Source organism: Dryobates pubescens, chromosome 17 (assembly GCF_014839835.1).
Source record: "Dryobates pubescens isolate bDryPub1 chromosome 17, bDryPub1.pri, whole genome shotgun sequence".
Taxonomy (NCBI): domain Eukaryota; kingdom Metazoa; phylum Chordata; class Aves; order Piciformes; family Picidae; genus Dryobates; species Dryobates pubescens.
The window spans coordinates 13,219,388-13,241,311 of record NC_071628.1 but is presented as its reverse complement, the minus strand read 5'-3'; the positions used below and the strand labels follow the sequence as shown (position 1 = coordinate 13,241,311).

Genomic DNA, 21,924 nt, shown 5'->3' with positions numbered 1-21,924 from the left:
GGTGAGGAGAAAGTTCTTCACAGAGAGAGTTGATAGCCATTGGAATGTGCTGCCGAGGGAGCTGGTGAAGTCACTGTCCCTGGAGGTTTTCAAGAGAAGATTGGACATGGCACTTGGTGCCATGGTTTAGTAGTCATGAGGTGTTGGGTGACAGGTTGGACTTCATGTTCTTTGAGGTCTTTTCCAACCTTATTGATTCTATGATTCTATGAAAATAATGAAAATCAAGAACAAACTTGGGACAGTTACATTGTTCAAATGAAGCAAGATTGATAGGCATGGCATTGGTAATATCCTGTTATGCCAGTGATACACTCCATAAACAGATTCTGTTCTGATTTACATATGTATATATTTGAGATAATTTATGGCAATCATAGAAGAATTCTAGATTTGCATTTTGAGTAAGTTAGATCAGTATCTGCAGTGCTAACCAGACTAATATTCTAAACCTTCATATTTTGAGTTACTAAAAAGTATTTCTATAGAGTTATTAACAAAATGTTGCAGTTGCTACCTTTCACTCATGTTTTTCAAGTGATTTTCTAGTATATCAAGGCTGTACAGATTCACAGAGAGCCACTAATACAATAAAAAATTAAAAATACAGTGCAATCTTTTCTGGTGTGTGCCAGTACTGCATAGCAGTGCTCTTCACAAAGAAGTATTCTTACCTGATAAAAGATTCCGCAACTAAATTCATTCACAAAATGAAGATTAAACCATTTTCTTGCATCTCTTCTTCTTTCTGGAAGGGCCATGACAGCACTAATGAAGGTTAAGTAGACTGAGGAATGATTCCTAGAGTATCTGTGGGAGAGCTCAGATAGGTGTAGCTTATAGAAAAAGCATTGTAGCACTTACCACATCATGTGTCATGTCAGGTGAAAAAAACCTTTCTTCTGTTCCCCAGGCATTTCAAATATAATTACTCTAAACACAGTGGGGGAAGAATCCTATCATGTCTGATGTGTTCAAGCTCATTCTTTTCCCTCCATTTTGTTATATTTGTCTGTGTTTTCACCATCACTTTTTAAAAGTACAATTGTGTTGAGTCCTATATTGAAATAACAGCTGAAACTGAAGCCATAGGAGCATGTAAGTTAGCAGGCAGGGAGACTTCCTCTACTAGATGCATGATCCAGGCCCAATCTGAGTCTTTTGGTGTTCAGATCAAGGTAGTGCTAGGACTTTCTTAGCAAAAGTAAAAAGCTTTCACCTGTCCCCATATGTGTTCACAGATTTGTCCAAACACGGAACTGAGGAAGGACACACTGGGGATTGTAAAAGGAGTTCAATAGATTTGCAGTCATCCTGTGAGAATTTATGAGACTGGGCATATTGACCTTGTTATGGACTGTATGCAGAGTACAGTTAGCTTAGTAGAGAAATATCTGCAGTACCCACAGGAAGGAAAAGAATAGCTCCTGATAGCTATCTCTGCAAATATTTGAGTTATAGAGTAATACCAAATTTGCTATTTTTGCTGTGGCTATGATCCTACAAAACTTACTTCGTCCTGTAATAGAAAAAGCCCATGGCAGAGACTAACAAAATACTGTGGTTGAAGGAAAGAGAATAACTTTCTGCAGAAAAATAGCTATCAGGAAACCAAACTAATACTTGAGACTTGTTTTAATGTGCATGAAGAAATTACCCTTGCCTGTGTTGCCATCAAGCTGGTGAGGTGTAAGTACGCTAAGTAAGCACATATAATGCTTGCTGGTCCCAGGAACTGTGATTATGTGTTTTATATTCACTGCTATTGTGTATGGTGGTTTGTTCCCACCAGTAGGCACATCTCCAAAATGGGAGAATTCAGGTGAATAGAGTGCATAGTTGTTTGTAGGGCTTGATGATTTCTCAGCAGTTTTGACATTTCTTCCCAAAGAGACAAAAGGGCTGACCTCTGGGGATGAATGCAGTCTGAGAACAGAATGGAAGCATGTCCAGCTAATTGCATATAGAGATGCATTTATTTTATGAGTTCTCTGTGGTGCGTGTTCAGACTGCATCCTGACTGCTTATCTCCAAACCCTAAAGGAGGGCAAGCTAGTTCTGTTCTGCACAAGACTTTTATTAAATTAAGGACAATGTTTCATTTTCCAGAGCAGGAGTGCTTCAAATCTAGAAACTGTGGGCCAAATCTTAGAAGAGAGTGACTGATGCCTATTCTTTTCACTGTAGGAAGGAAAGTCGTCAACACTATACCATTATCAACTGTTGGGTCAATTTTTGAAGACACACAAAATCAGTCAAAAAGGGCAGTCCAGCAAATTAAAATCACTGATGCCAAAACAAAATCCTTCAAGCTTAGATGCCAGGCAAAGTAGTCACATTAGAAGTCAACATATCATAGCACTCATACTAGTTAACAGAATTCAAGAGGAATCATTTTAAAACTAGGAAAGATGTTTGTAGCAGAAAATAGACATACAGCAAAATATGAAAAAATAAAAGCCATATAGCACTACAACAAAAGTGAGAGTTTCAAACTCCAGTGCTGTCTCGGTGCTAACATATGGCTGTGAGAGCTGGAGCTACCCAAAGCGTAAAACTAGACACCCTAAAAAACGTAAACGTCAAAAAAAGATTCCAATTCCAGATAACCAACATAGAGAGATGAGAAATCAAAATCACCAGCCAGCAGCTTTTCTCCATCAATATAAAGAGCACACTCACTAGATGCAGAGTGTGTACTTAGATGTGCCAGGACACAGACACTCACCCAGAGCTATCAAATGGAAACTGAGCAGTGCCATGAAAAGAGGCTTTGCAAGAGAAGCCCTCGGAAAACCCAGCAGCAAGCAGGATCCATCAGCAAGGCAGTTGTAACTCTGTAGAGTGCTTGGATACAGCAACAAGTATTAAAGGCAGAAAAGACTATTTTTTTTCACTTACATTGGCAAAGAATTATTAAGCCAAAGAATACAATCAAAAAAGTGATGACATCCTTAGGTCAAAATAGCTGATTTCTTGATTAATTCATGTGAATAGATTCTTCTACTAAAACTGTGAATTCTCTGGCACTTGCAGTTAATCAAAGCTATCCAGTAACAGCTGCATCATTTGTATAATTACTTTCTACAGAGAATAGAAAGTCATAACCCTCAAACCTCAAGATGCCATAATAGTCTATAGGAGACTAGCAGATAACAGCTGTAGGTTCAGTGTATCCAAGTTTGCTCGTTACATGTCTTGTGACATGCATTCCTCCCCCTGGCTTTGGGGGACAAACAATCTGTTTGAGAAATGCAAACCATGACATTCCCCTCTCACTATTTTGAAATTTGGTGAGGTAAGAGGACTGTGCATAGTTCCTGACTGCTGGGGAAGAGAGAATGCCTTTCCTGTGCTTTGGGAGAGCTCTTCTCCAATATAATTACTGCGGGGCAGGCCACTGGGGAAGCTGTGGCAGGAGTGTGATATGCAGAGAAGACTGTAGCCTTCAGAAGGATGGATGATATATACCTACTACAGGTTTAGACAGATCACAGAGAGAATACCTAGGCTGTAATCACAAAAGAGAGCACATCCTTTGAATTTGAGTGCCCTTCATCTCTGTAATCTAAGGTGCTTCCAGTTTCCTCATTAGATGTACATAAAGGTGTCAGTACAAGGCTCAATTTCTTTTAGAAGCTGTGCTAAGCAATTCTACTTTAGAAGAATTTGTTCTGTGAAGTAAATAAATAAATAAACCTGACAAACATGTTTTTCAAAACTCTGAGGAACTGCACATCGCCTGCTGGCACTTCTGAATCCAGTGTGCTGCATATTGAATTGTTTCTGCTCTCCTGTATTTTGCTTCCCTTTCAAAAGCTTTTCCTACTGCAATTTGTAAAACATCTTGTGGGCAATCCCTCTGCTTGCAGCCTTGCCTGTCACATTGCTTTTCCTTCACAAATAGTATAAGGAAATAGCGAATGACTGTCTGGGATGATATAGGTTCCTTTGTCGCTATTACATATGGACAGATTTGTGTTGTACACTGGTTGCCACGTGTTTTTATTCTGAAAATGGTAAAGCAGTTTCCTTCTTTCTTATATAATACATGAAACACCTAAATAATTTTGCTTGCATATTTTCATTTACATAATAAATTCTTACAGGACCACAAGGTGAAACTGGGGTCAAAATTCTCAGTAAGCCATTAAGTCTTTGCATGTGCTTAATAGTAGTGTTTTCATGATTTGGAAGGGCAGGGGGGCAATTAGTGTCACATTGTGATACCAGATCCAAGAAATCCTGCAAAGTACTCACACTCAGTTTGGAGTGATGACTCTCTTGTATCACTCTTTATGTCTTCTCAGACCAAACCTTCCAGAACATTTGCTTCTCAAATCATACAGCTGGAATGTTTGGTACCACTGAGTTGTTCCTCTTGGCAGGTGGGTTGGGCACCATTGCTTCCAGGCTTTATAGAAGTATTTCTTCCAGGGAATTCGGAGTTTATCAGAGGTTGCCCTGTAGAGACCAGGAGGGAGTACTCAAGCTCCAGCTTGGCAAAATCAATGGGATTTTATGTAGAGGAACTGAAAGCTTGTTGATAACTTCTGAAAGCTGGAATTTTCCCTCTCCACCAACAATGCAGAAAACCGAAGTAAATAAACTAGTTTCCTTCTTCTCCATAAGATTGTTATCAACTCTTTCTGTTCTGTCACAATAAATTATTTATCACATTGAGAGCTATAAGACATTTGTGCCACAAACAGTGTTCTTACTGTTTTATTCTTTGATCAAGGAAGAATCAAGTCAACAGCATTCCTATTTTTGCTCCACTGGGACACTGAACATAACGGGACTGGTGAGCCATTTGGCCCCAAAAGAAGTTAGAGCTTAATTATAACTAAACTCAAACATTTCAAGCTTTCTGACCTTTAGCAAATCCTTGGTTTGTTTTTTTTTTTTTTTTAATCCATTCATCCATACTTCATTAAGTATATTCTGTTTCCCAGCAGCTTGTCTTTTATGATAATAAAGTACACGGTCATGAATCTGACTAGAGGAGGTTTTAAATAGATCAGTGTACATTTATAAATTCAGGTGAACATATAATTCACAATGTCCTGCATGGTTACATGATAAATAATTGTCATTGACTTTTTAATTTCAGTGACAAAAGACTTGTTGCAAAATTGACAAAAGGCTTTCGTTTGAATAGCAGAAAGAGTAAACTAGATATGGCAGAAGGTAGTTGTTTGTTGTAGTTTGTAGTTTGTGATTCCTTTAATGTTGGATGTGGAATACATTTTTTATACCTTGCTAAGAGCATGTCTTCACAGAATTTTTAAGGGCAAAATTAATTGTGCTTGTGTAAACCATGATATTTAATTCTCTATATTCAGTGACATGCTAAGAATATGGGTCTGAGGGGTGTCATCCAGATGGTGCAGCCTTGAGGAAAGGCTTGAATGTGTGAACTTTTTCATGTCCAAGGAAACTGTGTGATGCTGGGATCAGAGAGGATTGGCTGTGTCATCATTTGCCTGGGGCTGATAACACAGGGAAGTGAGCATCCTCTGGGCAGCAGCTGCTGTTGTATGTTCTTTGGACTCTAAGTGGAACTGGAAGTGCTTAGGACCTTGAAGAACCAAATGAACTGAGGAGCAGACAATTTAGTTAATAATTGGTCACCAAAAAAAACCAAAAACCACAACAGTGTGGGAGACAAGTGATATGTGCCAAGGCCAAACACAGATGGAGTTTAACCATTTACAGGAGCCTCTCTGAGAACTGTGATGGGTTTTAGAGGAGGCCATATGTAACTGTTAAATTGACTTTAACAAGCCAAAATTATCTGCAGCAAAATTTGATTTTTCATTGAAAATTTATTTTCTTGTCTAAAGCATTCAATTGTTTTTCAGCTTATACAAGTGGAAAGGGAACTGTCAGTTTCAGAACAGAAAGTGTGTGTGGGGGGGGTTGTTTGTGGTTGGTTGGTTTTTTTTCCACAGAAATTAACTGCCTTCAACAATTCTCCAATTAAAAAGACTGTCAATAATCAAACATAATGGAACAAGTATGCCAAATTCTCTTGTTTCTTTAAATTCTGCAGTTTTGTAGTGATAGGCATAGTCCTACACCTGCTAAAAACATCTGCTTTGCGAAGAGCATATAAGATGAGTTTGGTTCTTGTCAAGTGACTTCTGTTTTCTTCAAATTTTACCCCTTCCTGGGCACAAACAGGACTGTGGTTTGTAGCTTTTTTAGCTTGAGTGGCAAATTCTCTGAGTGTTCCAGCATCTTACTCTCTCTCCGTACAAGAGATTTCACATATCAACATTCATTGCAGTGGATTGACATCACTAATACCTCCAACTATGAACCAGGGCTGTATTGTGACAATTACCATGACAGTCTGTGTCCCAGAGTCGTTACAGTCTAAACAGGTGTCACGAGGATAGGGAAATAGGCACCCATGTGCCAGAGGCACTTGGTAGATCAGTCTGGCTTCACTCTGGAACAAGTCAGTCATGTTCACTGAGTCCCTCTGTTTCCTACCACAGATTGTGGCTGTGGTAGTCATCTTCTCAACTGATGAAATGGTTGCTAACTATCTCAGTACAAGCAAAGGTTTTTAATGTCTCATAATATGTAGCTACTCAAAAGTAATTCCAACAAGGTAACTAGTTAATTACATATTCCTAACTAAATACTTGTATCATTTTAAAGGACTGTTTTTCCCAAGATGGTCATAAGCTGCAAAGATAGATGGCATTAGGCAATTACCATTTGAGGAATAGATGTTGTCACCATTAAAAGTGGGTACTTAGGATATATAATAGCAGTGTCACATTCATCACAGCATCTAAGAGACAGGGTGCTTAAATGCAGTGAGAAGGCTATTAATGCAGAAGGGGTTTAAAACTGCTATCACATTTCTTGTAGTCAATATTGGTGCTTTACATAAAAATTGCCTGCACTGATTATAAGGTAACTTGTCTGAGATCAGATCATTGGAGAACAATCAAATATGATAAATGGTTGCCAGATGCTACTATTTGCAAAGCAGAGACGCAAACTGTAGATAATAGAGCTAAGACAATTCACAAGGACTTCAAGGGGATGACCCCTTCAAGTATTGTGTGATTCCTGACAGCCAGGGTAAATGACACCTGGTTTCTATAGGCAATAACAGGTTTATTTTCAATACATTCAAGTCCATCTATCTATGTGAGATAGACACAGTCAATACTGAAAAACAGCATTATATATCTAACTTATCCATAATAATTATTTAGAGTAGCTATACTCACTGTAGAGCCTCCAGTAAAATATTATCAGACCACCTGCACTGAGCAATTGCCGTTGTTGACTTGATTCATGGTTGAGGGTGCACAGCACTGTTGCAAATGATGCCTGAGAGAAGTTCAAATTCAGCACATTAGCAGAGTAGGCATTTAAAGTGAAGTATAATTTTGATTTTATAATACAAAATTGTTATGAATATTGTATAGTTTTACATTCAGGAAATTTCCAAGAGATCACATGCAGCAGGGTGAAAATATACTTAATTTTTTCAAAAAGAGAAGAAACACCTGTTTGGAGACCAATTATGAACTTCTTAGAACTATCAGTCCTAATTAGTAAATAGCTACAGGAGTCTTATTTAAGCAAAATCAACCATACTTGAAAACTAAACTTAGAATGTAAATGATGCAGTCACTCATAATTCATTCTGCCACGGTACACAAAAGCAGAGGCTATACTAGGCTGTTTCTAAATCTTTTGTGCAAATTAATACAGCCACTACTAGATTTTAAGAAGCTGCTAGGGAGAAATAGATCTTCTAAGGGCATTATTTTTATCCGGCATTTAAAAATTGATCTTAAACTTGAATGCATCTGCTGTCAAAAAAAGACTTAGAAAAGGCAATCTTACAAGCAATCTGTCTTTGAGGAGAGTGATCTACATTTGCTGCCCAACAGAAATATTAGCTGCTCGTTAAAGAATGTTTGCCATTTGCAAAACCTGTACTTAACTCGTAACTGGTAAGTTAAATCTGGCAGTAGATAATATCTACTGCCCATACATTAGTGGAATCAATGATCCAAGGTAATCCAAGGATAATTTCTCAGGCAAGCTAACTGAGGGCAAGACCTCAAGAGCTCAAATACAGCTAGAGCTCTCCTGGGAAGAACAGAAGACTCTCAATATCAATCCTTGATTTGCAGGTTTGAGCCTTTTTGCAGGCTAGAACAACCACACAAATTAACTGTCCAAGCTCAGGTTGAGATTTGCCACAGTTACTCTTACCAATGGAAATTCATTATAACAACTGAATATTAATTCTTGTTACATGTAATTTCCATGTGAAATTACTTTTTATGCTGAAATAAATACCATCTTATGCACACATAAATATTAACCCCACAGACATTTAGTTACTTGGTACAATACATACTATGGCTTATAGAGTTATTCACTTATCATGTGTGAAGTTTAGCTGGAGCTGATAAGTTTAATGTGTGTGGGATTTGTATTTACCAGTACTAAATGCTTGGTAAGCCACTATTAATCCTATGAGTAGCCTGGGAAAGAATTTGCAGTAAACTGTATGTTCCTTGAATTTAGTCCTTCTTTCTGTTTGCAATTTGCTTGAATTGTGAGATCTTACGATTGAATTGATTGTGAGATCTTGTTTGCTTGCCTTCAGTTATTCTTTATCAAGTATTATGGTGAGGAACACTGAGCCTACTGACTGATCACAAATTGTTTGCTGATGTTGTAAATATATATATATATATATATATAGGCATAGTGTACTCCTGTGCATATAATAATTTCATATGCCATCTGTGTCATCCAGTACTTCAGAAAACAACATTGAATTTCCGGTGTCTTAACTTTTTTCCAACACAAAATGTGACATTTCTCCAAAATCACTTTGCATAGACATTTCTATCAGTAAAACTGTTTTTCATGTGGATTCTACACCATCTAAGCACTTGGAGGCTGTTCATCTCACAGTGACAGGGTCCGATCTCATGTCAAAAAGATGCTGGGCTGGCAGTCTCAGAGGTCCATGTGTGTATAGCACTCACAAGGATGACTGGATGAATACTGTCCTGAAAACTCTGTCCTTAAAGATGACCTTCTAGGACCTTCTCTTTACTGTTGTTTACTCCTGATTCTACAGTCTAAGACTGGTAGTGTCAAGTATTGCTTCTGTGGTTTTATTCGCTCTGGTACATCAGATTAAATAGGGCCTTCTAGCAGATGGTCTCTGTATCAAATTGAAAATGGATAGTAACAAAGGACTGCAGAAAACTACAGATTCTTGTCCCTCTTGACATACTGAATACCTGTATAGTCACTTCAGGTTCAAGTTGAAGTTTGGCATAAGTGGAATTCCCGGGAGGCTGTGCTGAGATTTTTAATTTAACTCTGATTGCTTCAGCAAACACAGTGCATTTGCATTTGCATTTGCAGGGCAGGAAAAGCAATGCTTAAATGAAACTTAGTCCCACATTTTGAAAATCTGAACACAATTTGAACTCTGTTCCCAGTCACTTTGGATTTCAGAACAATGGCATGACAAAAGAGCAAGCTATGGCATTCCTTCATAATTTGAAAATACAACATCACAGATAATCGAATGTAATTGTCTAGAGGTTCAAGGAAGTGTCCACAGACAATGATTTATATAACAAGAAAGAAAAAAATCATTGTCCACTTAGAAGGGTTAAAGGTGAGGAAGCAGGAATATAAACGATGCTATGCAATCAAATTCTTGACATAATTGTGTTTTGTGTGCAAAAAGCAACATTAAACCATGTTATAAGAATAGCACTTACTTTAAACAAGTTTGTCTGCATGTGTATTAAAAAAACACGGAAGAAACTATGTAAAAGTTCAAACATCCAGAACATTTAACCATTTATGAGTTTTTATTAATATTTTATTAACTATTGTTTAAAAGAATGGGGAAAATGGTGCTTACCAAATATAGCATGTACCACAGTATCACAGTATCACCAAGGTTGGAAGAGACCTCAAAGATCGAGTCCAACCTGTCACCACAGACCTCATGACTAGACCATGGCACCAAGTGCTACATCCAATCCCCTCTTGAACACCTCCAGGGACAGTGACTCCACCACCTCCCTGGGCAGCCCATTCCAATGATGAACGACTCTCTCAGTGAAGAACTTTCTCCTCACCTCGAGTCTAAACCTCCCCTGGCGCAGCTTGAGACTGTGTCCTGTGTTCTGGTGCTGGTTGCTAGAGAGAAGAGACCAACCCCTTCCTGGCTACAACCACCTTTTAGGTAGTTGTAGAGAGCAATGAGGTCTCCCCTGAGCCTCCTCCTTTCCAGGCTAAACAATCCCAGCTCCCTCAGCCTCTCCTCACAGGGCTTGTGCTCAAGGCCTCTCCCCAGCCTTGTTGCCCTTCTCTGAACACATTCAAGTGTCTCAATTTCCTTCCTAAACTGAGGGGCCCAGAACTGGACACAGTACTCAAGGTGTGGCCTAACCAGTGCAGAGTACAGGGGCACAATGACTTCCCTGCTCGGGCTGGCCACACTATTCCTACTGCAGGCCAGGATGCCATTGACCTTCTTGGCCACATGTGATCTCTAGTGTAATGGTTCAAAAATATAAGTTTTATGACATTATGAAATATGCTGCTTGCTATGGTACACATGCATTTTTCTGACGGAATGGATGGGAAAATGACATGATACACATGGCATTCTCTTGCATGAAGAGTATCATTCCTTTTGGATCCTTTGTAGTCCATCTGACTTTTTTCTTCTGCAGACTTAATTAGCTATCTTTACTTTTTCTTACTGCATAGCCTTCTTTCATATGGTAAAAATATATCCACCAATCAAATCCCTTTTTCAAAGTGTGCAACCTTGTGATGCACTTTTGTAAAGTATCTGTTGTGTTTACAGCAGTTGATTTTGAAAGACTGTGAAAAAATATTGCTATTTCTGCCAGCAGGAAGTGATTCATGTATGCAAAGGCCATACAGAAAGTAGAGCTCAAACTCATACTGTAGAGAGTATTTTTACCGCCTTGTATATAATACACTATACACCACAATCTCTCCTTAATTTCTGCTTTATTCTCCAGGACACACACTTTTGTGAACCATTAACAATAATAAGTAAAACAAATAGCAGCAGTTATTTTGACTGTGATTGTTTCAAAACATCAGGAAAGTCTAACAAACTGTGCTGTTCCGCTGTGTACTCTGAAACAAATTCTCAGTAAAGGGGGTACAACTGAAGTTACTAAAGCCTGTGAAGTAGTTTGTGCAACTGGAATGCTACAATCTGATTGTAATCTAAGAGAGATAACGTTAGTAGGAAAAAACCTATAGAGGACAGCATGTAGTAGGAAGGACATTTAAATAAATATTCCTGAAAGTTTTTTATTAAAAAGCCCAAATCAGGCATTTCTACTTTTTGCCTGAAAGCTTTAGTGTGCACGAATAAAGCAATCCCAACAATTGTATTTCAAAAGAGGAAAATGTTTAACTGGTGGAAAATACTATCAGAACCAGAAAAAAGTGCAGAGTGTGCAAATGAAAATTCATCATTAAATGAAGATACTGCTAAGGAGTTTCAGCAGGGCTAAGGGGAAAGTCTGAGGCTTTTCTTGTGAAGGTGTAGATTTATGTATAAAAGACCTACCACCAAAATTCTTGGATAAGCCAAAGAGAACAGTACCAATAAAGGCAGGATGTCCACAAAAAAAATAAAAATGCAAATAGCCTGTAGAAGTGCCTTAAAAAAGAGCTTTAAGACAGGCTGTTACAAAGTTTCTCATCCAGGGATGCAGAAAAAAATACATAAGATGGTAAGACAAGACCAAATCTTTAAAAGACAGCACACGTATATCCTTCAGTCCAAAATGTGTCTTGGAGATGTCCAAACAGGCTGTAAACAAGCCAACTCACACTGTATTCACTAGAGCTATGGTATAACAGAGTCCTAAACAACCTGATTTTTTCCACCAAGAAGTCTAATAAAAACTAGCTGGAGTATATCTGTAAGCCATTACTGCCTGTGATACCCATACTTATGTACTCACCTATTTGTAGATATGAATTTCATATCTAGAAGGGATATTGTTGCAATGATAGGTTGTTTCTGGTTGTTTACTGGGCTTTTAAAAACTTCTGTACTAGCTCCTCTCTTCTTCTAGACAAGATGATTGAAATAGTTAATTTTCATCTTCAGAAATCTACCCTGGTTCTCTGCTTCTGCCAAAACTTTGTACAAGGCCTTGAATACATAGTAGGATGGTAGGTAACTACCACTGTCTATGTGTTTATCCCTTTGCTTTGTACAAGTAAAGTAGTGCACATGTAGACACAGAAAAGGCTAACTTTTCACAAGGTAACCACAAATATATTTGTCCCTCTTCTAAACTGAAATACTTTAAATGTTGTAAGTCTGAGGGAGCTAGGTCTCTTTAGCTTGGAGAAAAGGAGACTGAGAGGTGACCTCATTAATGTTTATAAATATGTGAGGGGCAAGTGTCAGGAGCACACATGCCCAGTGATAGGACAAGGGGCAGTGGGTGCAAGTTGGAGCATAGAAGGTTCCATGTGAACATAAGGAAAAACATTTTCAGTGTGAGAGTGACAAAACACTGAAAAGGACTGCCTAGAGAGGTTGTGGAGTCTCCTTCTCTGGACACATTCAAAACCTGCCTGGACACGTTCCTATGTGACCTACTCAAGTTGCTCCTGCCCTGTCAGGGAGTTGGTCTAGATAATCTCTTGAGGTCCTTTCCAACACCTAATGTTCTGTGATTCTGTTCTTTGATTCTGTGAAATGTAAACATTGTTCCACCATGACAAGGAATGGTATTTGAGACACTGAAATGGCTAATGTAGCTAGAAAGTTCAAGACAATGTTTATTTCCTGATTTAAAAAAAAATAAGTTAAGGAGAAGATAGATATGTCAATTACAAACCTATGAATTCTGTCATCTCCACTGAAAAGTCTGGGGATACAAAAATTTCCTACATGAGGATTAGATTGTCTATGGGGCACCCATTTCCTGGATAGACTATAGGAGATTTGGTTGGTTTGGATTACTATTAAGATAAATACATAGGTTCTAAAGCAGTGAAAAGGCAAGGAGAGTTAAATTTTGCAGGAAATATATCACATCAAAACCAAGATGCAGTGCAGAAAACATAAACAATGCCATACAAAGAAGTTTGAGTATCAGGACAGGGATGGAGACACAAAGCCTAAACCAGTATATCCACATCAGAGAGAAATAGAAATAAAATGCTTACAGTACATTAAGTCATGGGGTAAAGCCAAGGACTTTGTGTTCCTCTGCAACAGCTATCCAAAGAAAGGAAAAATGGCAGCCCCTACAGTGCTTAAGAACATTGAGAATTCCAGGGAGCAAGAGGATATCTGCTATATGACCTTAACTGCTTCACAAACACTTGATTTAAATGCTCTGCAGGAAAAAAGGCTTCTATATTTGCAACTGAGTTATTAGATCACAAACCAATTCAATTGCAGCTGAATCATGGGAACATCTGCAATATGAGCCACAGAAATATTGATAATATTACAAATATTACACTAGAGAAATGTAGTTGCGATCAGGTGATATACAGTAGAAGTACTCTGAGTCCTGTAAGCAAAATCAAGCTGTTAATAAGAAATCTGTGAAACAAGCAATGCTATCTCTTGGAGTCTGTAACAGCTGACAGGCAGAAATACCATGCTGAGCAACAGTGTAGCATGAAAAAGAGCAATTTGCTCACAAAGTGCCATCAAAACCAAGGACATCCCAGTATGATGGAGATCATCTGCTTTTCCAGCAGCCCTAGTAAAACAACTAAAGAAAAAATAGGCATCTCTTCAAAGAAAAGGTGTCGTTACATCTGCAACAAGCAGTGTGGCTCTGCCTCCAAACAGTGGTGGCAAAGTTTTGTTGTAAACTAGACATTGGCACTGGCTCAGAAATGCTTATTAGTGAAGAATAACATTGGTGATGAACAGCCTCTGAGGGGCTCTTGCCTGCTCTGCTAACACTCAGGAGTGACTATTGCATGATAATTATACAAATTGTCTCCTGACAAAGTTTTCTTCATGCTATGGCAAGTACCTCTGAAAATTAGTAACTATGGGATGCCTTCCAGGAAGCATTCTCATTTACAATGATCTTTGTATAAACTAAGTACTTCTAATGAAAGAAAAAACACAAGGCTAAGCAGAGAAAAGCTGATAATAATTTCCCTGCTTTGGACAGTCAGTTTCTTTGTCCAGCGAAACCCTAAGAAAGGTACCAGGAAAAGTATCACTACAAGAGTTAAAAGCACCTTAACAATCTGGGCTCAGTTCACTTTCCTGTTGATGATTTGCATCCACTTTCCTGTATCCAGGATGAGTGTCATCCAGAGAGCAGCAAAGCAGGGCTCCTCCAGCTTCACTTGAAGAAATTCTGCTGAACTCCATATGGAAATTAATGTTGATTGAGAATTATGAGCAGGACTCTCCTAGTTCTCACCTGAGACAAGACTGATCTAATTCCTGCTCCAGTTAATGTTATTTGTACATACTGAAACAGTATTGGCAAGGAAATAATCTTTTCTTCCCTCTTCTTACACCCACAAATAACTTACAACTTAGTAAATCAACAATGAGAATTCAAATCTACTCAGGCAGAGAACAGAACTAGACCTGGCTTTCCTACATGCTTCAAAATTTACCTAGCCCTTAAGATACTGGAAGGGGAAAACTGATGGAGGTGATGCTGGGCCGTTTGTGAATCTTGTCCCCAAATAACTATTCAGCAAAGATAATCCAAATCTGTTAACTGTTTGAAGGAACTAAGTCAAACTGCATCATTGTTAAATTCATTGCATGGAAAAAAAAATTCACCCAGCATTTATCTACAATTTTGTTTAAAGGCAACCTAAGCATGAATTCCAGGCAGTTTAATCACTGATGTAAGACAGACACATCCTCTCAACTTGAAACAGAGATGTTCTCAAGAAGCAACAAGAGAAGGAGGAGCATTCTGTTTTCTAGTCATGAATGTTCAGTTGAGATTGTTTATGTGGCAGTATGGGAAGTGCAAAGAGCACAGTGATTGACAGTAAAAATATTTCTGCACCATGTGGTCATGGTGTAAATCTGCACAGGGGGCTATAGGATAGGAATGCACAAACTGACTTGGCCTCAGTACACCCGGACAAACACTGCAGTCAGAAAACTGATGGTGCTGGACTTTACCAAAATGGCCGGTTCAGCCACTGGACACTGCAGTAACATGTGAATGATTTCTTGCCAAATGGGAATTTCAGCAGAAGATATCTTCTCCATACCCTCAACACCTTCTGCAGCACCACCGGGAAGGGCAGCCAAGGGACAGGCAGCGAGGGCAGAAAGGGGGCCCTCTCTGGCAGTGCTGGACTGTTACAACTTGCAGAAGTTTATGACAGCCTGCATTGGAACTGACGTGCGCTGAACAGAATTCTGCTTCCTCTCTGATGACTGTAGCCCCCTGTAGTGGGTCAATTTTATGTGGCTGCCTGCTGCCCACCCAGCCACTCTTTCACTCCCCTCTTCAATAGGACAAGTTAGAAAATAAGAGGAAAAACATTGTGGGTTAGGTGAGGGAGATCATTTATCAATTATTATTATGGATAGAACAGACTTAATTTGGGAAAAATATTTTATTTTAAAAAACTTTTGTTAAAAATAACTTAAAGGCAGCAACAATACTGAGAGAGATCCCCCACCTCAAGTGATAGCAGAGTGATAGACTGAACCAGCACATGTTTTTCCGGGAGACAATGCCCAAACAGAGTGAGATAGGCTGTGGAAAGGACTGTCCCTCCAGTGGGCTCTGGGCTGGCAGGCAGAGCTCAGCACAACAGTGGATGACAAAGGCTGCAGCACTGGACCTGCATAGGCTGCCAATGGGAAAGGAAGGACAGAAGATTTTGGAGGAGATACCAAAGTCAGCCCCTCTGCTTATGGCTTGAAGCCAAGCTGCTGTTGCAGAATCTGAGAAACACGACTGACACTAGAGGACTTGGAACAGAGAAAAATTACCAGTATATATTAGCACCCTCATCCCTGCACAATCTCTGTCTTTTTTTTTTTTGTAGAGGAACCTGTACCTGGAGAAGTGTCTGATGATTTCCTTAATAGAGAATATGCTTAAAGATAAGCTGCAAAATAATTTCTCTTCTGTATGCTTTATCTTCCATTTATTTCCAAAGGGAATATCTGGATTCAGAACGCAGGTTAGAGCTACCCAAATCATCAGTGTAGAGGCTTTTTCGGTTTATGTTTGGTTTGGGGGGTTGTGTTTTGGTGGGGTTTTTTTGTTTATGTTTGTTTGTTTCAGTGAAAAGGACAATACATCAAAGACATTCAGACCAAACACTATGTTGCAGCTCCCTAGATAGGAGATTTTAATAAACAGTAGCAGCAAAGCTGAAGTTGCAAAACCAAACAAAAACACCAAAACACAAACGAGCTTACATTTATATTTAGGTTTCGAATTTAAAGCAAACAACCTCTGATGCCGACTAACAGCAGTCTGAAAAGTCACAAAAGCAAAATCTGCAACGACCCAACCTAACTAAACAATGTCTGTTACGCCTCAAAGTCCAAACCTAAAGCATTAGCTGACGAACTTGGACCGCCCGGGAGCGAACCTGTTTTGTTCTCTGACTCTTGCAGGTGCTTTAGAGGAGCAGCGGCACTTGCCAAGTCGCGGCTCCTCGCCTGGGAGCCAGGTGAGCAGCCCGTGTACACAGGAACAGGGGAAGTTCGCCGGGAAGCAAAACAGGGAAAGTGAAGCCAATCACTTTTCCGACAAAAATCTCTACTGGAGACCCGTGCCCGCAGCTACGGCAAACGACATCGCTATTGATCGCGTTTGCAGTGCTGGCTGGAGCCGGGAGTAAGGCGGCTCGTGCGGCTGCCGGGTTCAGGGCACCCCGCGACAGCAGCTGCACCCCAGCCTCGGGCGAGCAGCCACCGGTGAACAGGACCGGGCTACACCTTGGGGGGCTGCGAGGGACAAAGGCGTGGGGCGAGGCCCGGAAGAAGAACGAGGAGGGCCCAGTGCGAGGAAGCCAAAGCGCACAGGCCCGAGCCCCCGCGCGGGGGGGAGCGGGCCGGGGGCGTGCGGACAGGTGCGCGTGGCGGAGCGAGGCCGCAGCCCGGCGGACAATGGTGCGCGCGGGGCGGGGCAGGCGCAGGTGCGGGGCGGGGCAGCGCGGGGCGGGCGGGGCCGGCGGGGCCGGGCCGCTGTCAGCCGCGCTGCGGAGTTGGTCGCGCCGTCAGCCGCGCCCGGAGCCGCGCTGTGTCCTGCCGCAACCCCCGTAAGTCTCGCCGAACGGGCGGCCCTCCCTGCCGTCCTACTCCCGTTGCCGCGGAGCGGGCCCCGGCCGCCGCCTTCTCGCGGAGCCGCTGCCCGGCGCGGAGCTGGGATGTCGCGCGCTGCGCTGAGCGGAGCTGAGATGCGCGGGGCGGGTCTCGCCTCCCGCTCATTGTTTGCGGCGCCCTGAGGCTGGGAAGTGGGGTAGGGGAGAAGCTGAGGGTGAGGTGGAGCCGAGCTGGGCTGGGGATGAGGTGGGGTGGCTGCGAGCGTCTTTCACGGGTGTTTCCGCGCGTGTTTTGGCGAGCCCCGAGCTGAACGGCTGCTGCGGGTCCGGCCGGCGCCTGCCGCCGCTGGTACGTGTCTCTTGGCCGGGCACTTCGGGCATTTTGGAGCTGCTGTTGCTGTTAATTCTTCTCAGATGTTTCTACTTTCCAATTATTCTCTCAGCTGGAGACTCAGCCTTTTCCACTCGGGCTGAGGAAATATTTGTTTATTTATTTATGATGATGTTATCCCCTTCTCGGTTGTCTCCCAGCATAAGCAGACATGCCGCTGAAGGTCTCTCTGCAGCATTCATGAATCCTCTTTTGCCGTCATACGGCATGTGCATCTAGAGTAGAGTGGATCCGAGGCCAATTCGTACACTTGACAGTGCTTCACTGAACACACACACCTGCGAATGTTTTTTCCTCTTGCAGGTTCATGTTCTGATCACTTTGTTCACTGTGTCCACAAAGGAGCGTTTCTTTAACTGTGCAATGTAAAGACGATGCAAAATATCTCGTGTAGGAAGTGGTGCAACTCATGACCCTAAACTGCTCGTGTGCATCAAGTGATGCTGGGTGTCATTCCCAGCGGACCCAGCACATCTAACTGCCTGGAATGGTTTTTGTTTGATGGTCCTTGATGGACTTGCTAAGTGCATTAGTCTGCTGAAGCTTAGAGTTTTCTAGCCCCGGGGAGCAACACGTTTTGTGAACACCTCTGCCTAACGTGGAGTTTGATTTCAAAGGGAAAATCCGTGATACAAAACTAATGTGATTATGCAGAGTGATCTATAATTTCTTTGAAGAAATAAGAGATCTTGAAGTGGTTGGTAAAATAAGGTTTTCACAGGAATAAAGCGTTTGCATTATCTATCATTAATATAGCTAGTTAATCCCTCTCTGCTGGAGCAGCAATTTGTTTTCATTTTCCATTTTTATTGCCCTTTCCATAATGCTTTTCTTCTGATTGAATTCCATTTCTTTCCTGTTGCTGTGGGTGTTGGTCCGTAATCCAATTCTTAACAGCATTTGTAACTACAGTTCAGCTTCTGCCCTCGTCTTCAAGAAAAGAAAAAAAATCATAGAGGCAGTACTCTTATTCATTCACAACTTTGAATCTATAGGATGTTTGTGTTCTCTTTCAAATGTTAATGTAACTTGGCCCATTTCAGGCAGGTCTTGACTGGGAAGATGAAATAAAAATGCACTGTCTGCCTTTAGTGATCATTTTAACTACTCCCATTGAGTGTGCTCCAATTATGGTATGATGTGAGTTGTAAGTTCGTACATCTCTTACCCTTCTCCTCCCCCACTCTTTTCACAAAAATAATCAGCAAGCCCATTTTTCACATAACTCAGATTTGGTTAAATATAGTGCTAAAATACACAGGATGGCTATGATTCCTTAAGAAATAAAAACACAAAGGAGTTAAGAAGTGTATAAGGAAAGGTTTAATAGACAGTGGAGAACGAGAGATTCTTTTCTTTTGGAAAAGAACCCTTACCAATGTTTATTGAATTTGCTCATCTGCATGAAGAAAAGAACTGTTGTTTTGTTATCTAGCAGCTGTAGGAAGATTGACAGCAACAAATTGCAAATCCACGAAGGATCTGTCCATGACACAATTTTTAGTTCATTTAGATAGTTATCCTACACATCTTGTCATTTGCAAAATTATATACACAAGACCAGTAAATTTGTGGAGAAGATATAAATGCAATGAATATCCTGTAAAGATTTTGAAGCTCTTTGGGATAATTAGCAGTGTGGTCTTGCCTGAAATATGACATTAATACAGTTAATTTAAATTCAAATATGAGCACGATATTGTAAATGTTATACTGCAGGAAAGAAATACATATTTTGAAACATGCTAGCTCTGTCGAAGAACATTAAGTGTAATAGTCTTTTTGTTAAGATAAAGAGAACATCATGGATGGCGTGGCGTGCTCTGCATTTTTAAACAGAATCCAATGAATTACAAACATTCATTATGCTACAAGCAATTGCTGAAACTTCTCAAGACCCCCAAATAGAGAGTTATTTGTATACAGCTACTTGCATGTTTTCTGGTTGTGGTTTCACTCTTACAACCAGAAATAAATAAAAAAACCCCTATTGTTCTGAAATGAATTCTCTGCTAGCTCCAAATGTTTCCTTGGTCTACCTCAGTCTTGTAAATTTGTCTTGAAATACCTCAGTACGTTCAGGTTATGGAACTTGTTAGGAAGTGTGGGAAAGCTCCAGGAGGGGGCTGGGAGCAGTCTTTGTTGGATCGTGGAAGAGCTAAGAGCATATAATATGCTGCAGAAGGTCAGGTTTACCAAATGTCTGAGGAAAAAAGGTAGCTGAAATTTTCAAAGGTCAGAAAGAGCAATGTGCTAATTTTAAAGGACATCTTGTATAAATATTGCTTATGTCAAGATGCAAGAAAAAAAAGAGTAAATATTCTTTGGTCTGTGTTTTTATCTATATGTTTACCTGAACAATTCACTTTTTCTTAAATATGATATTTGCAACACAGTTACTGTTCTAATGCTATTTCATTCTCTGGAGATTCCAGAATGAGCCAGTGGCAGTGGGCTTTGTTTATAGGCCCAAGCCAACTTACACCTTGTGAATGCCTCAGTTCATGACTGTTCTTGGCACCACACATTGAGAACTCATTTCTCCAAAACTCATGGGGTTTTCGAGTTCAGTTTCATTTTACCTCTTTTTCAGTTGCCACGTGTTCATGGCAGAGGTGTGGTGGTCACTGCCAGCAGACAGGTGGCATAGTGCTCCTCACTGCTGCCTGTGCTGACCGCTGGCACTGTAGATTGACATGCTTGTGGTCCAAAAAGCTGATTGGCTTGGGTCAGTTTGTGGTTTCTTTGAGGATGTGGATGGAGTAGGAGGCTGACATCCTCTGCTGATTGTTAAGGACGGACACTGAGAATGCATTACTGAACTCCACTGCTATTTACAATTGTTTTGAATTTATTTTTAAGTACTGTTTCTTAATCCTTTGCCTTGAGAATGAAATCCTGCTGTGGCATTATATATTTAAATTACCACCTGAGTGGATTCAAAAGGCAGGAGACCATTTTTAAATGCCAGTGTTAATGACAGATGACAAAATACAAGGGCTGAAGAATACCTATAAGTTTATCTGTTGGTGTGTAGTTCTTTCCATGCCGTACTACAGCTAGACTGATTATTCCTGGTACTCCAGGCGATTCTTCTTGAATGAATTGTGGTGAAACTGAAGCAGGAATTCCAGCAGAGTGTACATCTACAGAAACTCTTAGGTTGTAAGAGAAGTCCTAGGTTTGATCTGAATGTAATTGAATTGTTGTTGATCCTTCAAGGAAGTGTAGTCAGTAAGGATGTTTGTTACATGGGGATTGAAGTTTTAATAGAGAAAAGCCTGGTGTTGTGGATTACTTAATTGTGAACTAATGTAAATGGTGTCTAATAAAACCAGACAAATCTTCAAAATGTAATTATAAATTAAAGTAAATGCAATGAAAAGCAAGATGTGTGGATTTGAAGGCTGATAGCTGGCAGTTGTTTCAGGGCTAGAAACAAATGCTGTTCTGTGAAAGAAATAGGGAGTTCTTTTTTTCTGATAATATAAAACACCTATTTCTTACCTTGTAAGCTGAAGATCACTTGACTTTATCATACAATTCAGATGTTTGAGACAAGCTTTCTTTGGCAAGGAAGAGTCATTGTATTTCTCAGTGTGTTCTGTTCCTGTGGCAGGCATGTGAATGCAGTGAGTACTTAGGATGCTATTAACCAAGGGACTGTTCCTTTAGCTCAAGTAGGAAAGTTCTCCACTTGGAAGAGAGGCTTTTGAGTCCTTTCTTCCAGAGCAGGAGGAGTTCCTATCAGTTTTACAGTAGTACTTTTAAGCGGCTTCAATTACATATTCTTAACTTTGTTTCACTAATGGGAGCTCACCTTTCAGTCTCTCTGATCTTTTTCAGTGAGGTTACCATCTACTGAATCCACCCTGCCTGTTCTGCTGGGTTGTAATCCCCTTTACAAAGTCAACTTTTGCCTTTCTTTATTCTCTCTCTTCTGGTTTTGATCATCTTCCCTCAGCTCTCAGAAATACTTCGTATTCGTTAATCTGTACCTTTCCCACTGATACACCACTTCTGTCTCTCTTAGTCTATCCAAAGAAACCAGTTCCTTCTACTCCAACTGTTTGGTTTGCTCACTAGCTCTAAGATCTCTTTACACCTACAACTTTTTCTCTCACTTCAAAGCTAGTCATGACAATGTGACAGCACACATTTTCTTTCTCCAGCTGTAGCACGTATCTGTAACTCTA

The 21,924-nt window shown here is 40.4% G+C and overlaps 1 protein-coding gene across 1 annotated transcript in view; it reads left to right on the top strand.

Moving 5' to 3' along the window:
• The window catches only part of PPWD1 (peptidylprolyl isomerase domain and WD repeat containing 1), a 126,896-nt gene extending 109,982 nt beyond the window's left edge, over positions 1-16,914 (top strand). The window contains 1 exon segment of the mRNA XM_054169223.1: positions 16,688-16,914. Coding sequence (XP_054025198.1) covers positions 16,688-16,914 — 227 coding nt within the window.
• Positions 16,915-21,924: the final 5,010 nt, after the last annotated feature.